At 33.6% G+C, this 24,839-nt stretch overlaps 1 protein-coding gene across 2 annotated transcripts in view; it reads right to left on the bottom strand.

The window, feature by feature from the left end:
* Positions 1-24,839, bottom strand: part of SHOC2 (SHOC2 leucine rich repeat scaffold protein) — a 121,298-nt gene that overhangs the window by 6,865 nt on the left and 89,594 nt on the right. For both annotated transcript variants that reach the window (XM_077126008.1, XM_077126007.1), the window contains exons 4-5: positions 6,062-6,192; positions 1,508-1,696 (exon numbers count right to left, since the gene is read on the bottom strand). In XM_077126008.1, coding sequence (XP_076982123.1) covers positions 1,508-1,696; positions 6,062-6,192 — 320 coding nt within the window. The remainder of the gene's footprint in view (positions 1-1,507; positions 1,697-6,061; positions 6,193-24,839) is intronic.

Below are 24,839 nucleotides of genomic sequence, written 5' to 3'. Positions count from 1 at the left end.
CTAAATCTGAAACAGACTGATTAACAACAAATTTTATATTTAAGATTAGAAACTTCTATTAGTTCACTTACTATTTACTTTCAAAGAATAATCATAAAAGATAAATGATATTGTACTTATGAACAAGTCAAGATAAAATCAAGAAATTGCAAATGTAGACTGCAGTTTAACAATCACATTATGTTTGAACAGTTCATGAAAAACAAAAGGATGTAGTGTGATACAGTGGAAAAAACACTGTGCCTGGAAGCAGGAAACCTGAGTTTCCTGGAGTTCTACTGTTCTAGTCTACCAAAGCTGCCACATTGCAACACACCAGAGATGGATTGGCTTTTAATAAAAGGGGATTCATTTAGTTAAAAATGTATAGTTCTTCAGAGGAAAGGCAGTTAACTTTCAACTGAGGTTCTTTCTAACTTGGGAAGGCACAGGGTGCTCTCTGCTGGCCTTCTCTCCAGGCCTGGGTTCCAACAACTTTCCCCAGGATGATTCCTTCCTGTATCTCCAAAGGCCTGGTCTGAACTGCGAGAGCTGAGATGAGGTATGCTGAGCTGCTTGGGCTGTGCTATATTGAGCTCTCCCATTTAAGCCTCTAGCCAATTAAATCAAACATCATTCCTTGCAGGAGGCACACCTCCTAGCTGACTGCAGATGTAATCAGCGATAGATGAGCTTCACATGCCATTGGCTCATGCCCACAGCAACAAAACTAGGCACCTTCACCTAGCCAAGTTGACACTTGAACCTAACTACCACACCTACCTTAGGCATGGATTACCTATGTGACCAATTCACTTATCTTCACTGGGCCTAGAGTTTGTTTACTATAAATTAAAACATTGAACTAGTTGATTTTTCATTTCTTTCTTTTGCAATATAAGTGTGAAACATTTACTGTAGAATATATAGATAAGCAAGGAAAACATAAAAACCACCCATAAATAATTCTGAGATCTAAAGCTAAACATTATATTTTGGTAAACACTGGTTATATGTATCTATAGAAATATTTAGATATTTAATATACTGTTAATCACATTTGAAAGAGCTTTTAGAAAGTATGCATAGGGAAAGTTTAGTGCTTTAGCTTTTTTCTATTTAATAAATTTAGAATATGTCAACTATTTAATATTCTTCTACACTAGAGTATCATTTTTAGTGGCCCCATTGTATTATTCTACTGAAAAATAGTACTTTTTAAAAATTAAATCCCTATTAATATTAATATAAATTGATACCAAATAGGTCTGCAATAAATACTCCTACAGCTATACTTTTACAAACATCATGATTTCTTTAGTACAAATACCTAAGGGTATGTGAAGTTCTAATATATTTGCTATCTAATACAAATGGCCCTGAAGAATCTTAATTATCAGTTTACATTCTATCACCATAGTACCAGTACCCATTCCCCACACCAATGGAGAAATTATAAGCATGGGTAAAAGTATTAGTAATAGTATTTTGTGTGTGTGTTTTTCCTCCAACAGAAATAAAGGCTTACCTTCATATTCAGCTTGCTTAATACTTTTGCTCTGGAGAAAATTCCAAATGGGATTTTATTGATTCGATTGTGCTCCATGTTGAGAGAATAGATGGTAGAAAACTGAGATGGACCACCCACTGGATATAACTGGAAGCAATTTCTAGCTAGGGTCAAACTATTCAGTTTCACAAGACTTGATAAAAGACTCTAAAAAAATGAAATAAATGTAAGAATTAGAACTGTAACAAGACATTCTGTGGAACAGCAGTCCCAAAGATAAATGCCCCCAAGGGCCTAATAGGCCACAAATGACAGATACTGGTTGGGCAGGTTCTGTGATACCTCATCTAGAGGAACAGCCACTAGCTAATTGTTGCCATGCAGGAATATGGACCCAATGTTGTCAGATTTCCAGATTCCCTAAGAAATTGAAAAATTCATTTATTTATATCAAATCTCCTCATTTTTTTCTTTGGCTTTATTTAAAATACTCTAAAGAATAAGGAAAGCATGTCTGTGGGTTCCACAGAGCAGAATTTTTAGTATCAAATAGTCCTGGGTCAAATCCTGGCTCTGCCACTTGCTGTGACCAATTTTATCTGGGTTTTAATTAAATACCAATCTTTCAGTTGTTAAGATTAGTATAATGCCTGGAACAGAATAAACAACTAGCTGTTATTTAGATTTAGGTATTATAAAAAAATAATAAAGCATACAGATAGGAAACAATTAGAAAATAATAGTTTTTAATATCTAATCAATATATTATATACACTGAACTCTTGCTATTCAAAAAAGTGTGGTTCAAGGAAGAGAAGCATTAGCATCCCTTGGGAGCTTGTTAGAAATAGACTATTGGATCCCTCTCCTACAGAATCAGAATTTGCATTTTAACAAGTTCACCAGGTGATCTGCATGCATATTAAACTGTGAAAATCACTGGTATATGCTATAAAGTGGTTTAGAATCCTGGCTCTTTCTTTTAGTATCTCTTGTGACTTTGGACAAGTTACTTGTCTGAACCTTAGTTTATTAACTGGTAAATTAATGACGCCTTATATTATAGGTTACAGTGAAGACTAAAAAGTAAAAACAGACAAATAGCATTAAAATACCCATCATATGATAAATGCTTTAAAGAAAAAGAAGAAATACTAGAATAGTTGGAAAAACAGGAAGGAGGTTGAGTGAGTTAGATCTTGAAGGAAGAAAAAAAATTAAATATGCAGAGAAATAGAAGAAAACATTTTACATGGGAGTAAAAGCAAAAGCAATGAGAAAATAATCACAGTGTGAGGTAGGTGTGTGTGTGTATATATATGTGTGTTTTCTGGTTTTTTTACAGGGGCAGGCACTGGGAATCGAACCAGGGTCCCCGACATGGCAGGCAAGAATTCTGCCACTGTGCCACCGTGGCCAGCCCTGTGTGAGTGTTTTAAATAATGTTTGAATTTCAGCTATCCACCAGCAAATTGAAGAATTACTACTTGAGGTGTCAGCATGATTTACAAGCCAGCTGAAGGAATGAAATAACTATATAATTGAAGGTAAAATGAAAGCAGTTCTTTATATTGAACATTAAGAAGCTACTCTTAATATGTGTCTATTTGTTTCACATAGAAAAAAATGAAGAGCACAGTTAAGAACGGTGGTGAGAAAACCATCCAGCAGTCAATTCAGGAAAGACAATGTCTATAGACCATTTTGTTGAAAATAAAGGAGACTTATTGAGTCTCGTGGTAAGAAATGTTACTCTCATTATTCTGAGAACTGACTTATTTTATTCAATTGACATTCTTCTATGGCAAAATGTTAATACCAGATGTATCGAAGAAGGGACAAAGAGAAGGCAGCTCTCCAACCTCTCATTCTTAGATCATATTGTGAAACTGGGAGTTATCATTGCTTTACTGTCAGATATGTCTGGTTTCCTATCTCAGTTATTCTACTTACTGGTTTTATGACTTCTGGTGAATTAATTAACTAATATACCTCTCACTGCATTCCCAGAAAAATAATTTAAGGTAACAAATGTAGTAAAAAACATAACCTCTGGGCAGCCACGGTGGCTCAGCAGGCAGAGTTCTTGCCTGCCATGCCGGAGACCTGGGTTTGGTTCCCAGTACCTGCCCATGTAAAAAAAAAAAACAAAAAAACAAAAAAAACATAACCTCTCAAGTTTTATTTCCCTATTACATAAGAATACCCCAATAAACAAGTAGGAGTATTGTAATGATTGACTAATACGATGTAGAGCTCCCAGCCTTACATATCACATAGCATGTGCTTACATTTAAGTTCCTTTTCCTTATGTGCATACGTCTACATTAAAACTAGTATATTTTCAGATAGTCTTCAAATGAAAAAATACATATTCATTTTGCCAGCTTTGATTACAGCAATATAATGAGTTCCAGACTAACTGAAAATCACTTCCCTGATTTTTCCTGAATAACCCATCTTGAATATCTCATAAATGCTATTGAATGGGTTTTGCTGCTTTCCTTATTGTGCTTAATATAAATGCAGATAATTGCATATTTGCTTTAAGAATATGCTGCCTCCAAATCACACAGACTACTTTAAAATAATGCTGTCCTATATCTGGACAAAACTGATCGAGGATTTTCCTCATAGTTTCTCTATCTGAAAATGGGCTAGTTTACACATACATGTATACACACTTAGAAGCACATATGCCTTTTTTCACATACAGACTGAAAAGCTGTCTTCTTTATAATACTCTTTTAAAAGTAAATCCTGATTTACTTCAGTCACAAAAAAAAAATAAGAAAGTACTAAGCACAATTCCCATATCATAACAGAAATCCAACAATGAATAGTTTCTCTTCATTAACAATAAGACTGGATGAACACATATTTTTCAATATGTCATTTTTTGAACTTCAGTATAGACCCAGTCTTTATATTTATGCATATTGACACTGTAAAAATAGTCAATCTTACTTAGGTTCACAAATAACACCCAACAGGAATGCCAATAAGGCTTAATTAGTGTGCTAATTGTTTGCCTTATTATGGATTTGGGTCATTGTTAGGAAAAGGGATGACATTAAACAGTAAAACCTTACCCACTTGATCATTCTAAATTACCACTATCACAGAAAGACAAAAATCCAGAGAGTCTAGTTCTCAGAGCCATATCCATATCTGTGGATTCTACTTCTTATCCCACTTAAACTGCTACAAAGAACAGTAATCTTTTACTACAGGTAAAATACTGTCATAGGTAAGTAGTACTCGTGAACTGGCCCAGCCTAGAAATAATCCTGGGAAATTCATCTTTGAACTGAGGTTAAGTTGTTTTCTGAAAATTCAAATACCCCAATTAATAGCAAATCAATAGGTGTTACTTTATTCAGTATCCCTAAGAAACAAATGAATTTAATAAATTCATTTTATAAATTAATTGCTACAAACCAAGAACTTCATCTACCTAAACTGTTTTTCGTAAATCTTAAAAGTATAAATCTGAAAAACATTCATCCAAAATACCTTTATTTTGAAAGGTAAATTTATCTGCAATCAGAAAGACTAATTAACAATAGTCAAAATATAATGGGACCACTTATATAAAACATTTTTAAATGTTTCAAAAAAAGACTTTGCAGGGTGGTGGAATGGTGGCTCAGTGGCAGAATTCTCACCTGCCATGCCAGAGACCTAGGTTCAATTTCCGGAGCCTGCCCATCCCAAAAAGAAAAAGAAAACTTTGCAAAAGCTCAGTCAATCCATAAATCCACAATTCTATTCTTTTATTTGTTAGAATACTGAAAGATGTTATGTTTGAATAACAAGAAGCAAACATACCACAAGTTATTTGGTACACTAAAATAGTGGAGAACAAAAAAAAAGGGGAAAAAAAGAGTGAAAGAATAATAAACAATATTGAGAGAGACTTGATTTTATATTAAAAATACCATATTAATCCCTAAGAAGAATATGTGAATTTTTTTTCCTAATAGAACCAATAAAACCCAAATTAATGACAATGTGTTAAAAAATAACAGCTTTTGGTGGTCAATATATACTAAATAGGCTTTAATATTATTGCATAAATTGGGTAATAATTTGGGTGACATTAAGTTTGCAGCTAATATTAATCTTGATGATAAATACTGTATTCTATTTAGTTATGTTTTACATTTATTATCTTTCTACATTATCATCTTTTATAACTCTTTCATAACTCAACTGTGTGGGGTAATTTTGCTTTAAAACCAGCCATACAGATTTTCCTTAATAACCTTTTATTGCCAGTTCCCAAAATGATATGAGAAAGATTTACATGGCATTAAAGAGGAATGTATACTGATTTTTCTTCTTGGTTTTCCCCTTATTCTGCTCATTAAAATTTCTTCTGAATATGTGCCTATAATCATACCTAGTCTTTCTCTTTTAGAACTTTTAGTGGTGGCTTTTCAACCATGGTTATTCATTACTTAAGTAATCCCAATCACCAAATTATTTACCCATCTGGAAAGATCTGACTACTTTTCCCTTTTTATACTGCAAACTTATTTCAAGAATTTTCCTTAATCAACTTCTTACCTCTGGCAAAGTAGAAATGTTATTGTTCTCTAAATTTAATTCTTCAAGTGCACTGCATTTTGCTAATGATCTGGGGATTGCTGATAGTCTGTTATATCTTAGACCAAGACGACTTAAACTGGACAAGTTTCCTGTGAACACAGAAAAAGGAATTTATTTTTTAAATAAATAAATTAATTAACATCTGATGAGCTCTCCCTGTCAAAGGCTATCAACCGGATATTTATGAATTACTGTGAAGTACTATTTCAGCAAGATCTATAACTTTTAGTACCAAGGAACCATACACGGCACTCTAGCAATTAGCATCAAATTGAAAGCTCTTTTATGCGTACTTGTCTTTAAGAAATAATGAAATATATGCACCTCTAACTCAATGTTTTAGAATGAATCGCCAGAAAGTATTTAACATACTTAAATATATTAACCTTTAGATAAGGCCTACTTTAACTGCAAAGTAATAAATATTTTGGAATTACAGTAATTACCCCATTTGAATCTGTGTGATGGTGTTTAAACTTAGAACAAGTGGTGATATATAAAAACGTATAAGAAAATTGTGTGGAACAAATTTCTAAAATTTCTATGAAAAGCTGACCTAATGGTTAAAAAAAAACAAACCAAAACAACCAAACCTACTTCTCCAAATAAACAAAAACACAAAAAAGCAAAAGTGAAAGTTACAGTTTTCCTTATTAGCTAAGAACGAATTATCTTAAGCACAAATTAGTCACTACTGAGTAAACAAAACAGCAGAGCAGAAAAAGATGTTTTCCCGTTTTATTGGCAAAATTATATATAAATAAACCATTTGGATTAATATGATGAAGTCTATGTCTGCTACCATAAAAGGTTCAAATCAAATTTAATTTCCCAAACAACATACATTAGAAAATATAAGTTCATTTTGTTACAAAAAATAATAAGAATTTAATTCAATATATTTCTTTTGTCATGGTTGATTACTTTCTTTTCTCACGTCAAATTACAATTGTTGCTATGATATTCTTATATTAGTCAGATAAAAATATCAAATGAAGCCTCTACTTTTAAATTCGATAGCTACTTCCAGTTTTAGAAATTACAGAACTGGATGACTATGTCACACTTAACTCCTTGGAGACTAATATTCTGATGCCTTTCAACTTCTGGCAACCTTCTCATGTCTGTTCATTTTTTCCTTTCTGCTTTGGTATTTTTCAAACAGCTATTGGATGATCAACTTTTTATCTCTGATGTGACATTATTACAACACTTACAGAAAATATATATTAATCTATAGCATAAGTTAAGCCTTGACACCCTGGAAGGGTAGTCATCATACATTGATAATAAGCATTATCACTCATGAAGAATTCAGTGATTGAAGTTTTAAGAAGTAATTAATTGGAGCTAATTTTTACCCTTTACATTTTCAGGGTTAGAATTAGTCATTCACAATAAAAAATATTCTGATGATTCTGTACTATAAGTGTGGCCAGTTAAAACACAGAAAAACTAAGAAATTATTTCAATTTCTCCAATTAGAAGTACTCCAGAGGTTGCTATGCTCATTTACATTACTCTCTTACAATAGTGTTTAGAAACTCAGCCAAGAGTTTGCTAGTTCTGATTAAGATTTCAGTAGGCATAATATTAGATATGAAAACAACAACAAAAATCAATACTTAGCACAGGCAGGTTAACTTCTAAATGTTAACTAAGTACTCTTCACTAGGGTCCTATTTGATGACAATCTGGTAAGATGTATGGATTTTCGAAGAAAAAAAATAGGCAGAGGACTGGGTGACTTCCCAAAGCCCCTGAGAAGTTAAGAGTTCAGAAATAAAGCTAGGGCGCTCCTTGGGGACTCTAGCCCTAAGGACCCAGACACCTTGCTGAGAGGAAGGCCAAACTAATCCACATATGAAGTCCACCTGGAGGGGAGCTGAGGTCCCTCAGCCAGCAACCAGGCTTAACTGGATGTGTGAGTGAATGACCTTTCAGATGATTCTAGACCCAGACAGCATGGAGCTGAGACATGCCACCCATCCTGTGACCTGTCCAAATTCCTGACCCTTCAAACTCATGAGCATAATAAATAGCTGCTTTACACCAGAAAAAAAAAAAAAAAAGGCTAGGAATAATAGTTACTATCACTACCACCTCACTATGAAATTAAATATGATACAACTGCTACTTGAAGGGTGGGCCTGGCAGAACTTGTAACATAATCTGCTTTATGGTTAAATAGGTTAATTATAGCTGCATCTATAATGGCAAAAAATAGGGACAATATGAATGTTCAAACATAGAATAATATTATTTAAAACAGAAGCACCACAATGTAACAGAAAAATCAAAGGATCTTTATATTTATATGAGCATGGCAAGTTATTTAACCTCTCCTAGTCTGTTTTCTCATCCATCAAGTGAAGATAATACCACATATTTGACAAAGTTACTATGAGGGTTAGATATAATGTGTGTAAGAGACTTTGAGTGATTGATATATAACAGATGTTTGGTATTTTATTTTTATTCTATGGTATGTCTACATTCTGCAATATTCTGTACCTATTAAAATTATGTCATAAAACCTTTAAGATGAAAAAAACTTTAGGTTCTGATATTAACTGAAAAAAGCAAGATAACAGAATCATGTATTTTGTATGATCTCAACAACATAAAAACTCATGTGTAACTCCCCTTGGGGGACTGGGGAGAAAGGAGGAAATATTAAATTTCCCCATATAGCGAATTCCTGATATTCTCACAAGCAGTGGGACAACCAAATTAATAGGTTGAACCCTCAAACTTGGGGCTCACCCCTGTAAAGCTTATTCCCACAAAGAAGAGGCTAATCCTACTAATAATTATGCCTAAGAGTCACCCCCCGGAGAACCTCTTTTGTTGCTCAGATGTGGCCTCTCTAAGCCAACTTGGCAGGTGAATTCATTGCCTTCCTCAGTAGGTGGGACCTGACTCCCGGGAATGATCTATCTGGGACCTGGCATCACGGGAATGAGAAAGCCTTCTTGACCAAAAGGGGGAAGAAAGAAATGAGACAAAATAAAGTCTCAGTGGCTGAGAGATTTCAAGCAGAGTCAGGAGGTTATCCTGGAGGTTATACTTATGCATTATATAGATATCCATTTTTAATTTATGGTATATTGAAGTGGCTAGAGGGAAGTTCCTGAAACTGGTGAACTATGTTCCAGTAGCCTTGATTCTTGAAGAAGACTGTATAGCTATATAGCTTTTACAATGTGACTGTATGACTGTGAAAACCTTGTGTCTGATGCTCCTTTTATCCAGGGTATGGACAGATGAGTAAAAAAAAATTAGGATAAAAAATAAATAATAGGGGGAGATAAAGTGTAAAATCTGGGTAGAGTGAAGTACTGTGGGTCCATGAGAGGGAAGAGTAAGGGGTATGGGATGTATGAGTCCTTTTTTTATTTCTTTTTCTGGAGTGATGCAAATGTTCCAAAAATGATCATGGTGAAGAAGACATAACTATATGATGATATCGTGAGTCACTGACTGTGTATTATGGTTGGACTGTACGTGTGTGGCTATTTCTCAATAAAAATATTTTTAAAAATTTAAAATAAAAGGCATGCAAAAGAATGGAGAGATACATCAAAACTGAGTTATTTCTGCATAGTAGTATAATAGGTGATCACATTTTTCAAACTTGACTATATTTTTACAAATGGTCTATAGTTTTGTAATTAAAAAAGCCTCTTTGATAAGAAAAAATCTTTTATTTCTAAAGTCACTATTTATTATTATTATTTTTTGTATGCTATATGGTGGGGTCACATTTCATTATTTTTCCATGTGAGTATGATTATAGCACCATTTGTTGAATTTTTGTTTGTTGCATTTTGTTTGTTTTGCTTGTTTGTTTTTGGGGAAGTGCATGGACTGGGAATCGAACCCAGGTCTCCTGCATGGCAGGCAAGAATTCTACCACTGAACTACCCTTGTACTCCCTTAAGTCACTTTATTTCAAAAAGAAATATTGTAATATCTTTCACTATCATTTATTTTTTGGGTGAATATCTTACATTATGGAGATGTCTTACATATTAATGTGACCAATTTATATCACACGTAGCACATCTTTTTAATTTTAGACCATACACGGCATAGTCTAGACTATGACAGACTATAATAAGCATTTTAGACTATACATGTTTATATTAAGTTGGAAATGCTCTGAAAATGTGGATTTAAAATCTGGAAGCACTCCTCAAAAGTCCAGAAATAAATCTTATTTTTTTTAAAAGCCCTTTAGGCATGTCATTCAGACAGAGTAATCAAAAGGCAGTATCACAAGCTAAATCTCACATGACAATAAACAGGCTTGAAAAAAAAATGGCTTTCAGATAATTCTTGAAATAGTCTATTATATTGATTCAAACATTTAAAGTGACTCTTTGTGAAATTTTAATAAGTTGAGGGTACGATTCATATATGGCTGATTTTTATGGTTTCTCTTCAAACCTCCTCTTCCACACCAGATGTTTAATTCTACTCTAATCCTAGAGCAGGTAAGTTTTGAAATATCTGTAAAACACTTTGTCAATATATCCAGCATCACTGCAGAATTACTTTACAGTACTACTGGGCTCATAATTAACACCAATTTTGTCCACATGATAAATTGACATGAGTCTACAGATGTTCCTTATATCTTATGTTTCAACTTGGGTATGAGAGAAGACACACTTTTCAAAATAAAACATTTCAAATAAAATTGTGACATTTAATTCTCACTCAAGTCAATCTGTTTTTCAGATGGAAATGTTTAACAATGCAAAGATTAAAAAAACACCTATACACGACTTGAATAATGAAGATCAAAATAAAAACATGCAGAACATTTATTTTAGAATTCCCAATGACAGTTTTTTGTCATGTAACTCATTTAACTCTATATTAAGTGACAGCTCTATTTCCCTCTCCACAGCCTGCAAAGAGTGTGTGTATAGCAATGTGTCAGGAGTGTGCCCATAGTTCTATGCCAATACTTTTATCACCCAAGGGTCACACCACATTATAAATATTTATTTTCATGTTTGTATTCTTTTTATAGCCTCGTGAATTCTCTAATGTCAGAACATTAGTGCAGAACCAGGCACATAATACACATTTGATGTTTACTGAAAGTTTCTAATAAGGAAAAAAAGTAAGAAATATCAGAGGTAAATTTCATTCTGTAAAATTATATTTTATGGAAAGGGAAAAAGTATATATTTATCTCATTAATTGAAAATGTTTTCTAATATTAGTTACCATCCCTTCCAAATCAGTCTTCAAATTCTATTTGTATCCTCAAAATATGTTTCTCATATCCATCCCTTCTCCAATCTTGTCCTCATCACTTCAAACCAAAATTATTAAGAGACAGCTGGCCTTGAAGACACATTTCTTCTCAACCCTACCACCAAATTATTTAAGGATAAATCTAGATTCTATCTTTTAATTCCTTCAGAAAAAAAGAAACCAAAAACAACCTTTTGCAGCTCTTTATTTCCTATACTAAATAAACAAACACTCCACTAGATTTTAAGGCTCTCCACGATAGTTACCCTATCAGTTCAGATACTTCTTGTGTGACTGCTGTATAAGTGCATAATGCTAAACATAAGACATAGTCCCTGCCTTTGAGAAGCTTACAGTCTGCAAAATATTTTCATCTATAACTACAGTATTTAGATTATGATGGTGCTCTAAGTTTAGGGGATAAGGAGGGAACTTTGGGCAGGAAGGATCAAAGCTGGGTTTATAAAGAAAATGGAAGGGTTCATCCTGGAAAGGAGGAACATGATATCTTTGCCTCTAAGAATAAGAAGGAACGAACAAAAGATGAGCAAAAAAGGAAAATAAATAAAAAGAGAGGTTGAATATTTGGACACTTTACATTGTGGGACTCAAACCGCCCTAAAGTGAGAACATGAGCTAAACTGTGGAGAAATAGAGCACTGGGTTGTGAAGTTTAAGAAAGGCATTCTGTGTCATTTGATAAAAACACAACAGATGAGAAAGATACCTCAGAAGCAGTAGTAAGAGCCATCTGAGAGTAAGCATCAGGTAAGATATATGAAGCAAAAGTTGTCAAAGTCACTAGTTAGTTAGTGGAAGAGCTAGAATCAAACTGAGTTCACTCCCTGACAATTTTTCTTCAAGATCTTCACTGACTCTGGCCCAGTTTGCTTATTTCCTAGTTGACATGGAAGCACCTGATGCTCATTCTTACCTCCACAACTTTAGCTATTCACACTCTTATATTCATGGAATGCATTTTACTTGCATGCTGTGTCCAACACATTTATTCGTTCATAAAGCTTTTCTTGGTCATATTCTAACAAGATCTTACCGGTTTCCCTGAAAACTGAACTCATTTAGCATATAGACTTCAACGTAAGTTCACATTTAATTATCTTTGGTATTATATGTTGTTAATTGTTTCATAAATTTAGTTAGCTCCCCATCAGACTGAAAACCCTTTAAGTAAGGGTCCCTGCTCAAAATTTTTATCCCCCTACACACTTTGTAGAACAGTAGCATTCTTTCATACTTTCTTTTCTCTGTCTCTCTCTCTCGAAGAACAACACATATACAAAAAAAGCAATAAATTTCAAAGCACACCACAACAATTAGTTATAGAACAGATTTCAGAGTTTGGTATGGGTTACAGTTCCACAATTTTAGGTTTTTCCTTCTGGCTGCTCCGAGACATCAGACACTAAAAGAAGTATCAATATAATGATTCAGGAGTCATACTCATTTGTTAAATATATCTTCTCTTTTCATTCATACTTTCTTAATAATTATAGAAGCTAAAATATTTCACTATTTGTACTCCTCTCTATAACAAACAAGATATACACATTAATAGGCTCATAAAAAACCCACTCTCATTTTATAAAACAGCATGTCTATTAAATATAGACTCCATTCGACATGATTTACCAGATATGTTTGGTCTATCTAAATACAAATTAATTCTTCTAAACACTTTTACAGGAATTTTTTCTAGGATATCCAACTTCTGAGGAGCCCATTCTTGGATATCAGCCAGAAAAAAAGTACTAATCAATTCCAACTCTGCATTTCTCTGGCCCCATCAATTCATTTTAATTGCAAAACATGCGAATGCATTTTATTCCCTTCCCCAGATAACAATGGTTTGTAGTCTAATATGTACCTATTAAGACCTTTCTCTAAGCATTTATTTATACATATACAAACACAAGGCTATTTTATGTATATGTGTTTGTTTTTATATAAATGGGATCATTCTATATATTTTCCCCATATAACACGTAATAGAAATATTTTCTTATGAGTAAAAACAGATATACATTGTCCTATTTAACACTGAACATTATTTCATGATATGTATCATTATCTATTTAATCGTTTCCCAACAGATGGATTTTTGTTTCTGACTTTTAATAAGGAATCCTATAATGAACATCCTTATACATATTATCTTTGTGCACATGTGAAAGTATTTCTGATGTTCCAGAGCATACAGATATTTTTTCTTTTGATCAATAGTTTCAAAAGGCTATATCAATTTCATTCCCACTACAACTGAATGGCAATATCCATTTACTCATATACCCTTGCAAAATGGGAAGGAGAAGTATCAATATTTTATCCTAAGCCTTTTTTTGTGCCTATGGCCACTATGGCTAGAGAAAGTCTGGTAAAGGGGAAAATTTTCCAAGTACTGATCATGTATGATAATAAAGAATTTCAAAATTCTCTGATAAAATTTTAATTTGCTGTATGCTATGTAAAAACAAGTAAAAACAAAACAGAGTTTCTATGGCTAGGAGATTTAAAATGGAATCCAGAGGTCATTCTGGAGGTAAGACTTAAGCAGGTCTCAGCCAGATGTCACAAACTGCCCCAGGATGTAAAGCCTTAAGTAACAAGGGGTCAGAAAACCTTAAAAACATCCAGACACCATAAACAAATCATAAGATAAAGAACTGGGTTAACTATCCAGCCTGAAGGACAATTAAGAGTACCCCAAATCTCCACTAGGCACAAACAACTTGCCTAATCTTCTTTTCCTTTAAAAACTCTTGCCTGGAAATGCTAAGAGCGAACAGGACTTAAGTTGTTACCTGAATTTGTGCTCCTTGAATTGGAATTCTGAGACCTCAAATAAATGCCTTTACTGCCTTACAGCTTAGTTTATTTCTCCGTTGACAGGTGAAGATAAAAAGAGGCAGTCAACTTTAAAAAAACTAGACATAGACAAGACCATCCCTTCCTCTCTGCCATATCACTACTTTTCTTGTGGAAGAAAGCTATTCTATTGTAAGAGAATAGCTCAAACATTCACCAAAGGGTTTTTGAAGTCTGCCAGAAGAGAAAAGGACTTATTAATAGTGGAAAGTTCTTATAATGTTGCTCTATTAAACAACATGCCTCATTCAATCACTCTTTACAGCATGAACAGTAGATGAACACAATGTTTCAAATGTGCTTTTTTAATTTTATTTTCACTGAATTCTTTCAGCTGGTCCTTAAAGCTTTTGGTGGTAACAAAGTTTAATATGGTAACCAAATTATAATTGTTTATCAACTGAAAATGAAAAGCCCAGTGAATAAACTAAATTCCTGAAATTCTCTTCTAGAAGCAAAAACAAACAAAACCTCAAGTTTCTCACTTTTAAAATGAAAATATATTTCTAAAAGTACAAAATAAAAATCATGTAGTGAAACTGGTATGTGACATTATCTAGTACCAAAATAGTGGTGACAAAAAAAAAAAGATACCTGGTGGGGTTGAGCTTTTTAAATGTTACCTACGAGAATATGCTATTCTGATGCAGAAATCCACATTTGCCTTATAACTTATTTGAAAGCATGGAATGTTAAAAAAAAAAAATCACACACATTTTGCCAAAATCCATTTCTTCAGAATCTCTCAAAATAAAAGAGATTTTAAAAATTAGAATGAAATATCAAAACTCTCTATGCCAGAAAAAATTTAAAATGCCAGAAATATGGCATTTACTGTGATTCGCCTCCTGGGGTGGTTTCAACTCTAATCCCTTTCAATGAGTGGTTTTAACCACAAACTAAACTACAATCTAGAAATCAAGTCATAGCTTGCTTTAATGTTGAGCCATAGTGACTAAGAAATGAAATCAATGTTGCTGAGCTTCTGTGTATAAATGTAGGATGATCACTGGCATTTAGCTTTTAAGTGCTTAACATTCAACTGTAAATTGTTCTGTGGGATGCTTTCTTATGCTGTCAGGTTTTTAAAATATGGCTAAATCAAATTGCTATGAATTAAAATGAGATGTTTTCAATTTTAGCAAATAAAATCAGCATCTTTAGGTTAAGTATAACTTTTGAATAAGAGTCATAACTCTAAGTCTTAATCCAGAATAGCAAAAAAATTAGTAGAAAAGGCATACAGTTCCTAAAACGAAATAGTCTGTTACAATTATTTTTATCAAAAATGTAAGCCTGAAAAGCAATATAAAAATTCTTAAACACCAACTCCCTAAAGAATACCACCATTAAAAAGAAAGTTAGTGAAGCTGTCATATATAAGCTGCACTGTAATCACCTAAAGCCTAATTAAGAAAACTACTTGTTGATATAACCATAATTACTGTAACATTTCAGAGCCCAGTGCAACAAAAAGACTTTTGTGGATTGTTCTGGGCTCCAGCCTTGAAGGCAGGTCTTATTGCACATTTCTTTCTTTATCTCGTTTTGAGAATACAAAGTAAAATAAATTTTCCTACTTTAGAGTTTTCCCCTCTGATTTCATAAAGCCATGATAGATCCCACAAGGCTTTAAGGATATCAGGCTTATAGTCTGAAACAAAATGGTTATTGTAATGAAGCTTAATTTTCCCTTTTGTTCATAGTTGATTCCTGAATTAGAAAATATTTATATGACAGAGAATACACTTTTTATTCTTCAATAGGGAAGACTACTGGCTAAATTAAAGAAACTATAAATTTATTTTTAAGCACTCTCTTGCTTAACTGCCACCAGCTGCCCCCTCCTCATTTTCTTCTGTTTCTTCCTCACATCCCATAAGCTATCAGCAATCCTGGTACTGCTCAACCTGGAAGTAAATGGCAATGATCATTGCCAAGGAGTGATAGCTACTTTGGAGAGTCCATGTTAAATACAGAAAGGTGTAGAAACATACCAGTCAACTTACAGGAAAAAAAAATATTAATAAAAGGTAAAGAAATAAAGTGAACTTTTGGAAAAGTTATTATAAGGTGATAGTCGTAAGATTTGATTTTCAGTTTTAAGTTCAGGATCAGATTCTTTAGTCTAAGCAAAAGAGAAAAGGGCATCTGCTGCAGGACTAGCACCAACCCTCAAGGATAGGTAATGGCTTTTTTATGTTATCCATTTAAAGTTACAGTTTTCAACAACTATAGCAGGACAAGAAGAGGAAAAGTATCAGGAGAACCATATTCCAATTAAGTTTGTTACTGAATGTTTGGGGTGAATTGTTCTTCTCTAATAAACGAAAGGGAAAATCTCAAAGGTCAATTAAGATTGTTACTTTTTTGTCAGAGAAGTGAATTCATGGGATCCCACACCTGTATATTGGAAGATTTTATCATCTACCACCATTTATGCTTTCTGTTTGCCAAGACAATTCATTTTAACACTTTAACTATATTCTCTTTTAATTGTTATTTAACAAGACAGGGAGTCAGATACATGCATATACATCTTTTCTCATAAAAATATTGTTAGACTATTTGAGAGTAAGAACAGGGTTGATTGATGCTCATGCCCTATATATACCCATTTAATAAGATGAAGGAGTAGAGAGAGGATATTTTGAGGAAATGAGTTTCAGGCACAGACAGGAAAGTGCAAAGACCCTGAGGTTAGAACATGTCTGGTAAGCTCAAAGAACAATAAGTTGTTTGGCATCTGTAATCGCCTAAGAAAGACACATTAATGAGATGGGCAAAAAATATATCTTTATAACATTTCAAGTGTTTTAACTGAATTTCTGTTCCCCAGTCTCATTTGCAGTAGAGTCGGCAATGTTTTATTTTTCTTTGTAAGACTGAGAAAGACTTCGGATTTTATAAGAAAAGTCGTTTCTTAAAGTGCTTATATGTGACAAGCTGCTGAAAAGTGATCATTTTGAGATCATGCATTACTCTTTCTTTTCTTCTTTGCAATTAATTGGTGGTTCAAGATAAGCAAACTTACAGACATATATTTCAATGTAAGGACATACAAAACAAGCTAACATGTCAATATACAATTTAGGAAAACTATATAGAAATAAAAATTAAATCTATAATTTGAATTGACCCAGATTATACTAGAGAAATGTGACCATGAAAGCTCAAAACTGAGAAATATCGTAAGTTTCTTGAACTTCAGAAATAAGTCTTCGAGGAGACAGGCAAAAAAATCAGGCCACTTACAATGGAAAAAAAAAATGTACTGGCCTCATATTTTTGTACATTTAATTCCAAAAGATAGTAGAATTATCCCTGTAAAATCCTCAAGGGAAGGAGGATGGATCTAATGATTTTATATCCAATAAACTGTTTTTCAAGTTAAAGGTTACAGCTTTTTAACCATAGAATTACTGTTCCTATGCACCACTTCTGAAAAAAAAACACTGCAAGACTGACTTCAACCAACCAACATATGAGTGGTGCAACTATGGCAACAGGACTGCTAGTGAATATTAAGACTAAAATAAAACTGGGAGTTAGGGTAACAAGAGATACTACAAATGTTACATGTCCTGCTAATACAAAAGTAGACTTCCCATTTTTTATTTGGTGCACATAGAATGCTTACTAAGATAAACTATATACTGAGCTACAAAATAAGTTACAATATGTTTCTACATACTAGCAACAAAAAATCGGAAGCTGAAATCAAAATACTGTATCAAGTATTTAGGGATAAATCTAACTAAAGAACAATACACTGAAAAGTAGTAAATATTGCTATGAGAAATTAAAGAAGGCCTAAATAAAGATATATCTTGTTCATGCATCAGAAGACTTACATTGCTAAAATGTCAATTCACCCCAAACCGATCTATAGATTCTACATAATTCCAATCAAAATCCCAGAAGGCTTTTTTTTTTTGCATAAATTGGTGAGCTCATTCTAAAATTGATACAGAAATGCAAAGGACTAGAATAACCAACACACTATCCCACGTCAATAATTATTACAAAGTAAAGTAAACAAGACAGTGTGCTTATTGGCATAAAAGACACATAAATAGATCAATGGAACAGAATAGAAGGTCAAGAAATAACTGTGGTGGTGGGACAGTTCTAGCATGGCCTGCTACCTTTTCCTGAGACCCACAAATACATCTGTGCTTAGGATTAGGTGTATCAGCCTGGCAGGATAAAACACATTTCCCTAGTAAATAAGGGGACTGCCAGTACATTCCTCCCCTTCTTGTTGCAAGCATATGTAAGCATTTACTGGAGACATTTGGACTCTGGTGGGCATGTTTTACACCATATTCAGCTCACACTTCAATGGTATATCTGTTCCTGGCAGAAGGGAGTGGGGTTCCTCCACTGAGATAGCACATGGACACAAGAGTGAATATCTCTCTGTATTAGCCATGACTGAGATTCACTGGCTATGGGGAATAGATGACCACTAGTGAAGCTGACCTTGCTCTGTCTCTTCTCTATGTGAGTAAAACATCTTTTCACCAGAGCCTCTGTGAGTTGTGCTTTTGCTGGTGTGCTGGTTTGAAATGATGTATGTACCCTAGAAAAGCCATGTTTTAATCCTAATCCCATTTTGTAAAGGCAGCCATTTCTTCTAATCCCTATTCAGAATTGTATGTTTGAAACTGTAATTAGATCATCTCCCAGGAGATGTGATGTAATCAAGAGTGGTTGTTAAACTGGATTAGGTGATGACATGTCTCCACTCATTCGGGTGGGACTTGATTAGTTTCTGAAGTCCTATAAAAGAGGAAACATTTTGGAAAATGGGAGATTCAGAGAGAGCAAAGCAGAAGGATACAGCCACAAGAAGCAGAGTTCACCAGCTAGCGACCTTAGGAGATGAAGAAGAAAAATGCCTCCCAGGGAGTTTCATGAAACAGGAAGCCAGGAAAAGAAGATAGCCGGTGACACTGTGTTCACCATGTGCCCTTCCAGATGAGAGAGGAACCCTGACTGTGTTCGCCATGTGCCCTTCCATTTGAGAGAGAAACCTTGAACTTCATTGGCCTTCTTGAATCAAGATATCTTTCCCTGGATGCCTTAGATTGGACATTTCTATAGACTTGCTTTTTTAACTGGGACATTTTCTCAGCCTTAGACGTATAAACTAGCAACCTATTAAATTATCCTTTTTAAAAGCCATTCTGTTTCTGCTATATTGCATTCCAGCAGCTAGCAAACTAGAACAGCTGGCAATTCCAACAACTGTATTAGAGTGCACTAACATCTCTTTAGGTTTCTCTCCTCTGATTATCAAAATGGACAACTAATTTTTGACCAAACTCAAAGGTGATACAATAGAGAAAGTTTTCAACAAGTGGTGCTGAAACAACTGGCTCTCCTATACAAAAACAGTGAATTTGGATTCAGACCTCACACCATATTTAGAAATTAATTCTAAATGGATAATGGATAAAATCTAAATGTAAAAGCTAAAATTATAAAACTTCTAGAAGACAACGGAAGAAAACCATTGTGACCTTGCATTAAACAAAGATTTCTTAGCTATGTCATCAAAGAACAAATCCATAGAAGTAAAAAATGATTAGTCAGACTTCATCAAAATTAAATTTTTCTTCCTCTTCAAAAGGCACTGTTAAAAGAATAAAAGAAAATTCAGAGGCCAAGAGAAAATCTTTGCAAAGCATTTATCTGAACAAGGACTTGTACTCAGAAAATATAAAACTCAACAATAAGAAAATAAATTACATAATATTTCAAATGGGCAAAAGGTTTGAACAGACACTTCACTAAAGAACATAGACAGCAAATGAGCAAATGCAAATTAAAACCATAATCTGATACTATTATACATTTAATACGGTGAATAAAATTAGAATGACTGACCATACTAAGTATCAGACTAAGGCCTGGGTGCAGAAAACTGGAAATCTCACTGCTGGTAGGAAAGTAAATGGTACAACTACTTCAGAAAACTGCTTGGCAATTTCTTTAAAAGCTAAATATACATTTATCATATGATCCAATTATTACATTCCTAGATATTTACCCAAAAGTAAAAACCTCTTCCTATAAAAATTTGGACACAAATGTTTATACAGGATTCATTAGTAATAGCCAAAACTGTTTGGATGGACTGTATGGTGTGTGACGATATCTCAATTAAAAAAAAAAATTACCAAACTGTCTACTTTATACATGTGTAGTTTATAGTATGTCATACTCCAATAAAGTTTTTTTCAAAATAGAAAAAGAGCAATGTATACTAGTATATGCAAACAAGAATAATATTAAACAAGGTAGAATACAAGCTAAAAAGCATTATAGCAGACATTTTTTAAAGAACATTATATAATGTTAAAGAGTTAAATTCACAACAAAAATACAACTGCAAATATAATTGTTTTGGATATCAGCATAACAACAAAGCATCAACAGATATGAAGCTGTAAATATAGGATACAAGGATCATTTTTCCTGATCCATCACAGATGAAGTTAACAAAAACAAATGGATATAGGAGGCCTAAGTAATATTAAATGGAAGATTTTACACACACAACACATCTAAATAAAGCAAAAACTAGAAACAGGACAGATTTTGGTTTCTGATCAAAATACAACTGCACAAGACATTAATAATTCAGAAAATGAAAAGCTCATTATATGTATAAATATCAAAATTCTTGGGTTGAAGAAGAAATACATATTACAATAACAGTATTTATAAAATAATGAAAACACTATGTATATCAGAATTTCCAGGATATGACTGATACAGAGTTCAAAGGAAATTCAGTCTTAAAGATATTATCAACAGAGGAGAACCATGAGAGCCCATGCAGCCAGAGACCTTTGGAAACAAAGAAGAAATACACCCCTGGGGGAGCTTCATGAAACAAGAAGCCTGGAGAGAAAGCTAGCAGATGTCATCATGTTGCCATGTATCTTTCCAGTGGAGAGAGAAGTCCTGAACTTCATCCGCCTTCTTGAACCAAGATTTGGAGCTGATGAAGTTGGCAACCTAAAAGCAAAACTGGCAACAGACAAAAGAAGCCTCAAGAAGAACCTGCTGTCCCTAGTCAAAGGACCAGAAAAGAGGTAGCCAAACAAGACTGAAAGCATTTAGATAATAACCTCTATTCCAGCCAAATATCACAGAAAACAATGGGTCCCCAATGTCATCAGCAAAGGCCAAAATGGGAGCTTAGATTTCCACCCTCCAGGATGTAACAAAGCACTCCAACACTCCGGCAAGGGAGGTATCAAAAAAGACCAAGTGGAAGGATTTGTTCCTTTTTTTTTTTTTGCATGGGCAGGCACTGGGAATCAAACCTGGGTCTCCAGCATGGCACTGTTCCCATTTTATAGTTAAGGATAACAAAATTTAAAAATGTGAAGGCATATGCCCAAGTCTTAAAGCTATTACAACGTCTGTGCTCCTAAGCCACTTTTCTCAATACATTGCAGAGATACCTATAATATTCTGCCTGCCTTGGTCAGGTTTAGTTTTAAGAGACAGGAATAACATTAGAGGAATATGAAGTTTCTTGTACCTATTGCTACAATAAGCATTATTTACAGGCCAATTTCTAGCCAGATAAACATAAAACCTTACAGTTAAGGCCTATTTACCTCAGTTCCTATTAACCAATACATCATGTCAATGTTCAACAGATAATTAAAAGACATGCCAAAAGGCAAGAAAAAACACAGTCTAAAGAGAAAAAACAAGCATTAGAATCAGACTTAGAGATGGCACAGATGTTGTAATTAGACAGTGAATTTAAAATAACTATGATTAATATGTTTTGCTCTAATGAAAAAGTAGACAACATGCAAGAATAGAGATAGGAAATGGAAGCTGAAAGATGGAAACTCTAAGAAAGAATCAAAAGGAAATGTAAGAAATTAAAACCAATATAAAAGAAAAGAAGAGTGTCTTTGATTGACTCATCAGTAGATTTGACATGGCTAAAGAATTAGTGAGCTTGAAGATAAGTCAATACAAACTTCCCAAACTGTAATACAAAGAGAAAAAAGAATGAAAAAAGAAATTCTTAACACCCAAGAACTGTGGGAAAATTTCAAAAGGTATAATATATACTACATAATTAGAGTATTAAATTGAGAAGAAAAAGAAACTGAAACAGAAGAAATATTTGGAGTAAAAATGGCTGAGAATGTTCCAAAATTAAGGAAAGACCCCACACCACAGATCCAGAAAGCTCAGAGAACACCTAGCAGAATAAATATCAAAACATCTACATCTAGGGCAGTGCAACGGTGCCTCAGTGGCAGAATTCTCACCTGCCATGCTGGAGACCTGGGTTCAAGTCCCGGTGCCTGCCCACACCAAAAAAAAAAAAAGACTACATTTAGGCTCATCATTTATTCAAACTATAGAACTCCAAAGACAAAGAGAATCTCAAAAGAAGCCAGAGGAAAAAATCCTCACCTGTAGAGGAACAAAGACATAGGGGGTGCAAGTGAGGTTCAGTGGTAGAATTCCTGCCTGCTAAGCAGGAGACCCAGGTTCAATTCCGGCCCATGTACTTCCTGAACAAATAAACAAGGAAACAAACTAACAAAAAGCAAACAAACAAACAAAAATTCAGCAAATGGTACTGCAATAAGAGGATACTCACATGGAAAAGAATGGTGACCCCTACCAAACAACATAATAAAAAAAGAATTATAATGGACTTCTTGTCAGAGCTATGAAGGCAAAGGGAGGATAGAGTGAAATATGTAAAGGGTTGAAAGAAAAAAAACACCAACCTATAATTCTATATCCAGTGAAATTATTCTTCAAAAGTGAAGGAGACATAAAGACTTTCTCAGCAAAACAAACATTGAGAGTATTCATTACCAGCAGAACTGCCCTGCAAGAAATGTTAAAGAAGTTCTTCAGGGTTAAGGAAAATGATATAGGTCAGAAACCTGGATCTAAGTGAATATATGAAAAGTACTAAGCAAGGAAAAAACAGATATATCAACAAAGAATTTTGCAAAATGGCCTAAATGCCCAACAAATAAAATTGTAACAGACCAATATAAATAGTAGAATAACCTACAACAAAGGAATAATTAAGATAAAGCATAAATTAATGAGTTAGAAAACGGAAAAAGTTGAATAAATAAATTGAAAATTTAGTGCTTCAACACAAATAAAATATATAGCCACTACCTATTCTATTCTAAACAAGAAAAAAGCTGGAGAAAGTAGAGCTATCCAAAGTTAGAAATAAAGAAAAAATAAAAAAAGAAAAGAGAAAAAAATTCAGAAACATAAAAATTCATTTGTTCAACCCTATGCAAATAAATTTGAAAATGTAGCTGGAAAAAAACAATAGTTAGGAAAATATAATTTTCCAAAAGTTACCACAAATCAGGTAAAACAATCTAAACCAACTAAACTACATTAACTTAAGATGTTTTACATCTATCCACCACAAAAAGTATCAGGCCCAAATGCTTTAACAAGGGACAGCTATTAAACCTTTAAACAGTAGATTAATGTTTTTAAAATGGTTTTAGAGCAAAGAAAAATTCCAAATTATTTTCATAAAATGATCATACCGCTAACATGCTCCAAAATAATTCACTCTGACAAGGTTTAGACAAAGAAATTATAAGCTAATCTCCCCAGTGAGCATCAAAATGAATAGTGGCAAAGGACAATGGGCAGAGATATCTATTCCATCAGATAATAAAATATAATATATGGCCTCAATAACTAAGTTTGATCATGGCACATGAACAGATAGACCAATCAATGAATCAGAATAGAAAGTCCAGAAACAGATTCCAATATACAGGAATTTAGCATTTATATGATAAAAAGCAACATCTCAAATCATAAGGGAAAAGGCATACTTTAAAAATAAAGGTACTGGGAAAATTCAGTAGCCATCGGGAGGGAATGGGGGGTGGTGAAGACAGCATTCATATCTTGAATCTCACACCAGGATAACTTCCATACTGAAAAAAAAATTAAATGTTAAAAAAAGTGAAGCTCCAGGTACAGAAGAAAATGTCAGGGGAAGTATTTTGTTTTTGTTTTCAAAGTAACTTCGGAGTGGAAAAATCCTTATAGCTATGACTCAATAACCAGAAAATTATTTTAAAAGACTGAAATTTTAAAAAGACCAACATCCTAGCAGAAAAGTAACCAAAAGATACAGATAATTCTCAAAAAAGGAAATATAAACAGCTATTCAACATATATTTAGGAAACTCAATTTCAAATGAGAAGTACAAATTTTAAGAATGTAATGGAATGCCACTTCAACTTATCTTTATGACAAAAATCTAAGTTTAACAATATACTCTCCTGGCACAGTCTGATAATGAGGATGGGATTGTAATTTGGTATAGTTCTTATGGAGAAAATCTGTCAATAGCTATCAAAATTTAAAATGCACATCCCCAACAGTACATATGCCCTTTAATCCAACAATCTCATGCATAGTATTTTATACCACAAATAAGTATACAAATGTGCAAAATGACACGTATTGGGGGGGAAGAAGGCATTCACTGTAGGACTGTTTGTACTAGTAAAGATT

The sequence above is a fragment of the Tamandua tetradactyla genome, chromosome 13 (genome assembly GCF_023851605.1).
Source record: "Tamandua tetradactyla isolate mTamTet1 chromosome 13, mTamTet1.pri, whole genome shotgun sequence".
Lineage (NCBI taxonomy): Eukaryota > Metazoa > Chordata > Mammalia > Pilosa > Myrmecophagidae > Tamandua > Tamandua tetradactyla.
The sequence above is the reverse complement of the archived record's forward strand: the minus strand, read 5'-3'. Positions and strand labels throughout refer to the sequence as shown.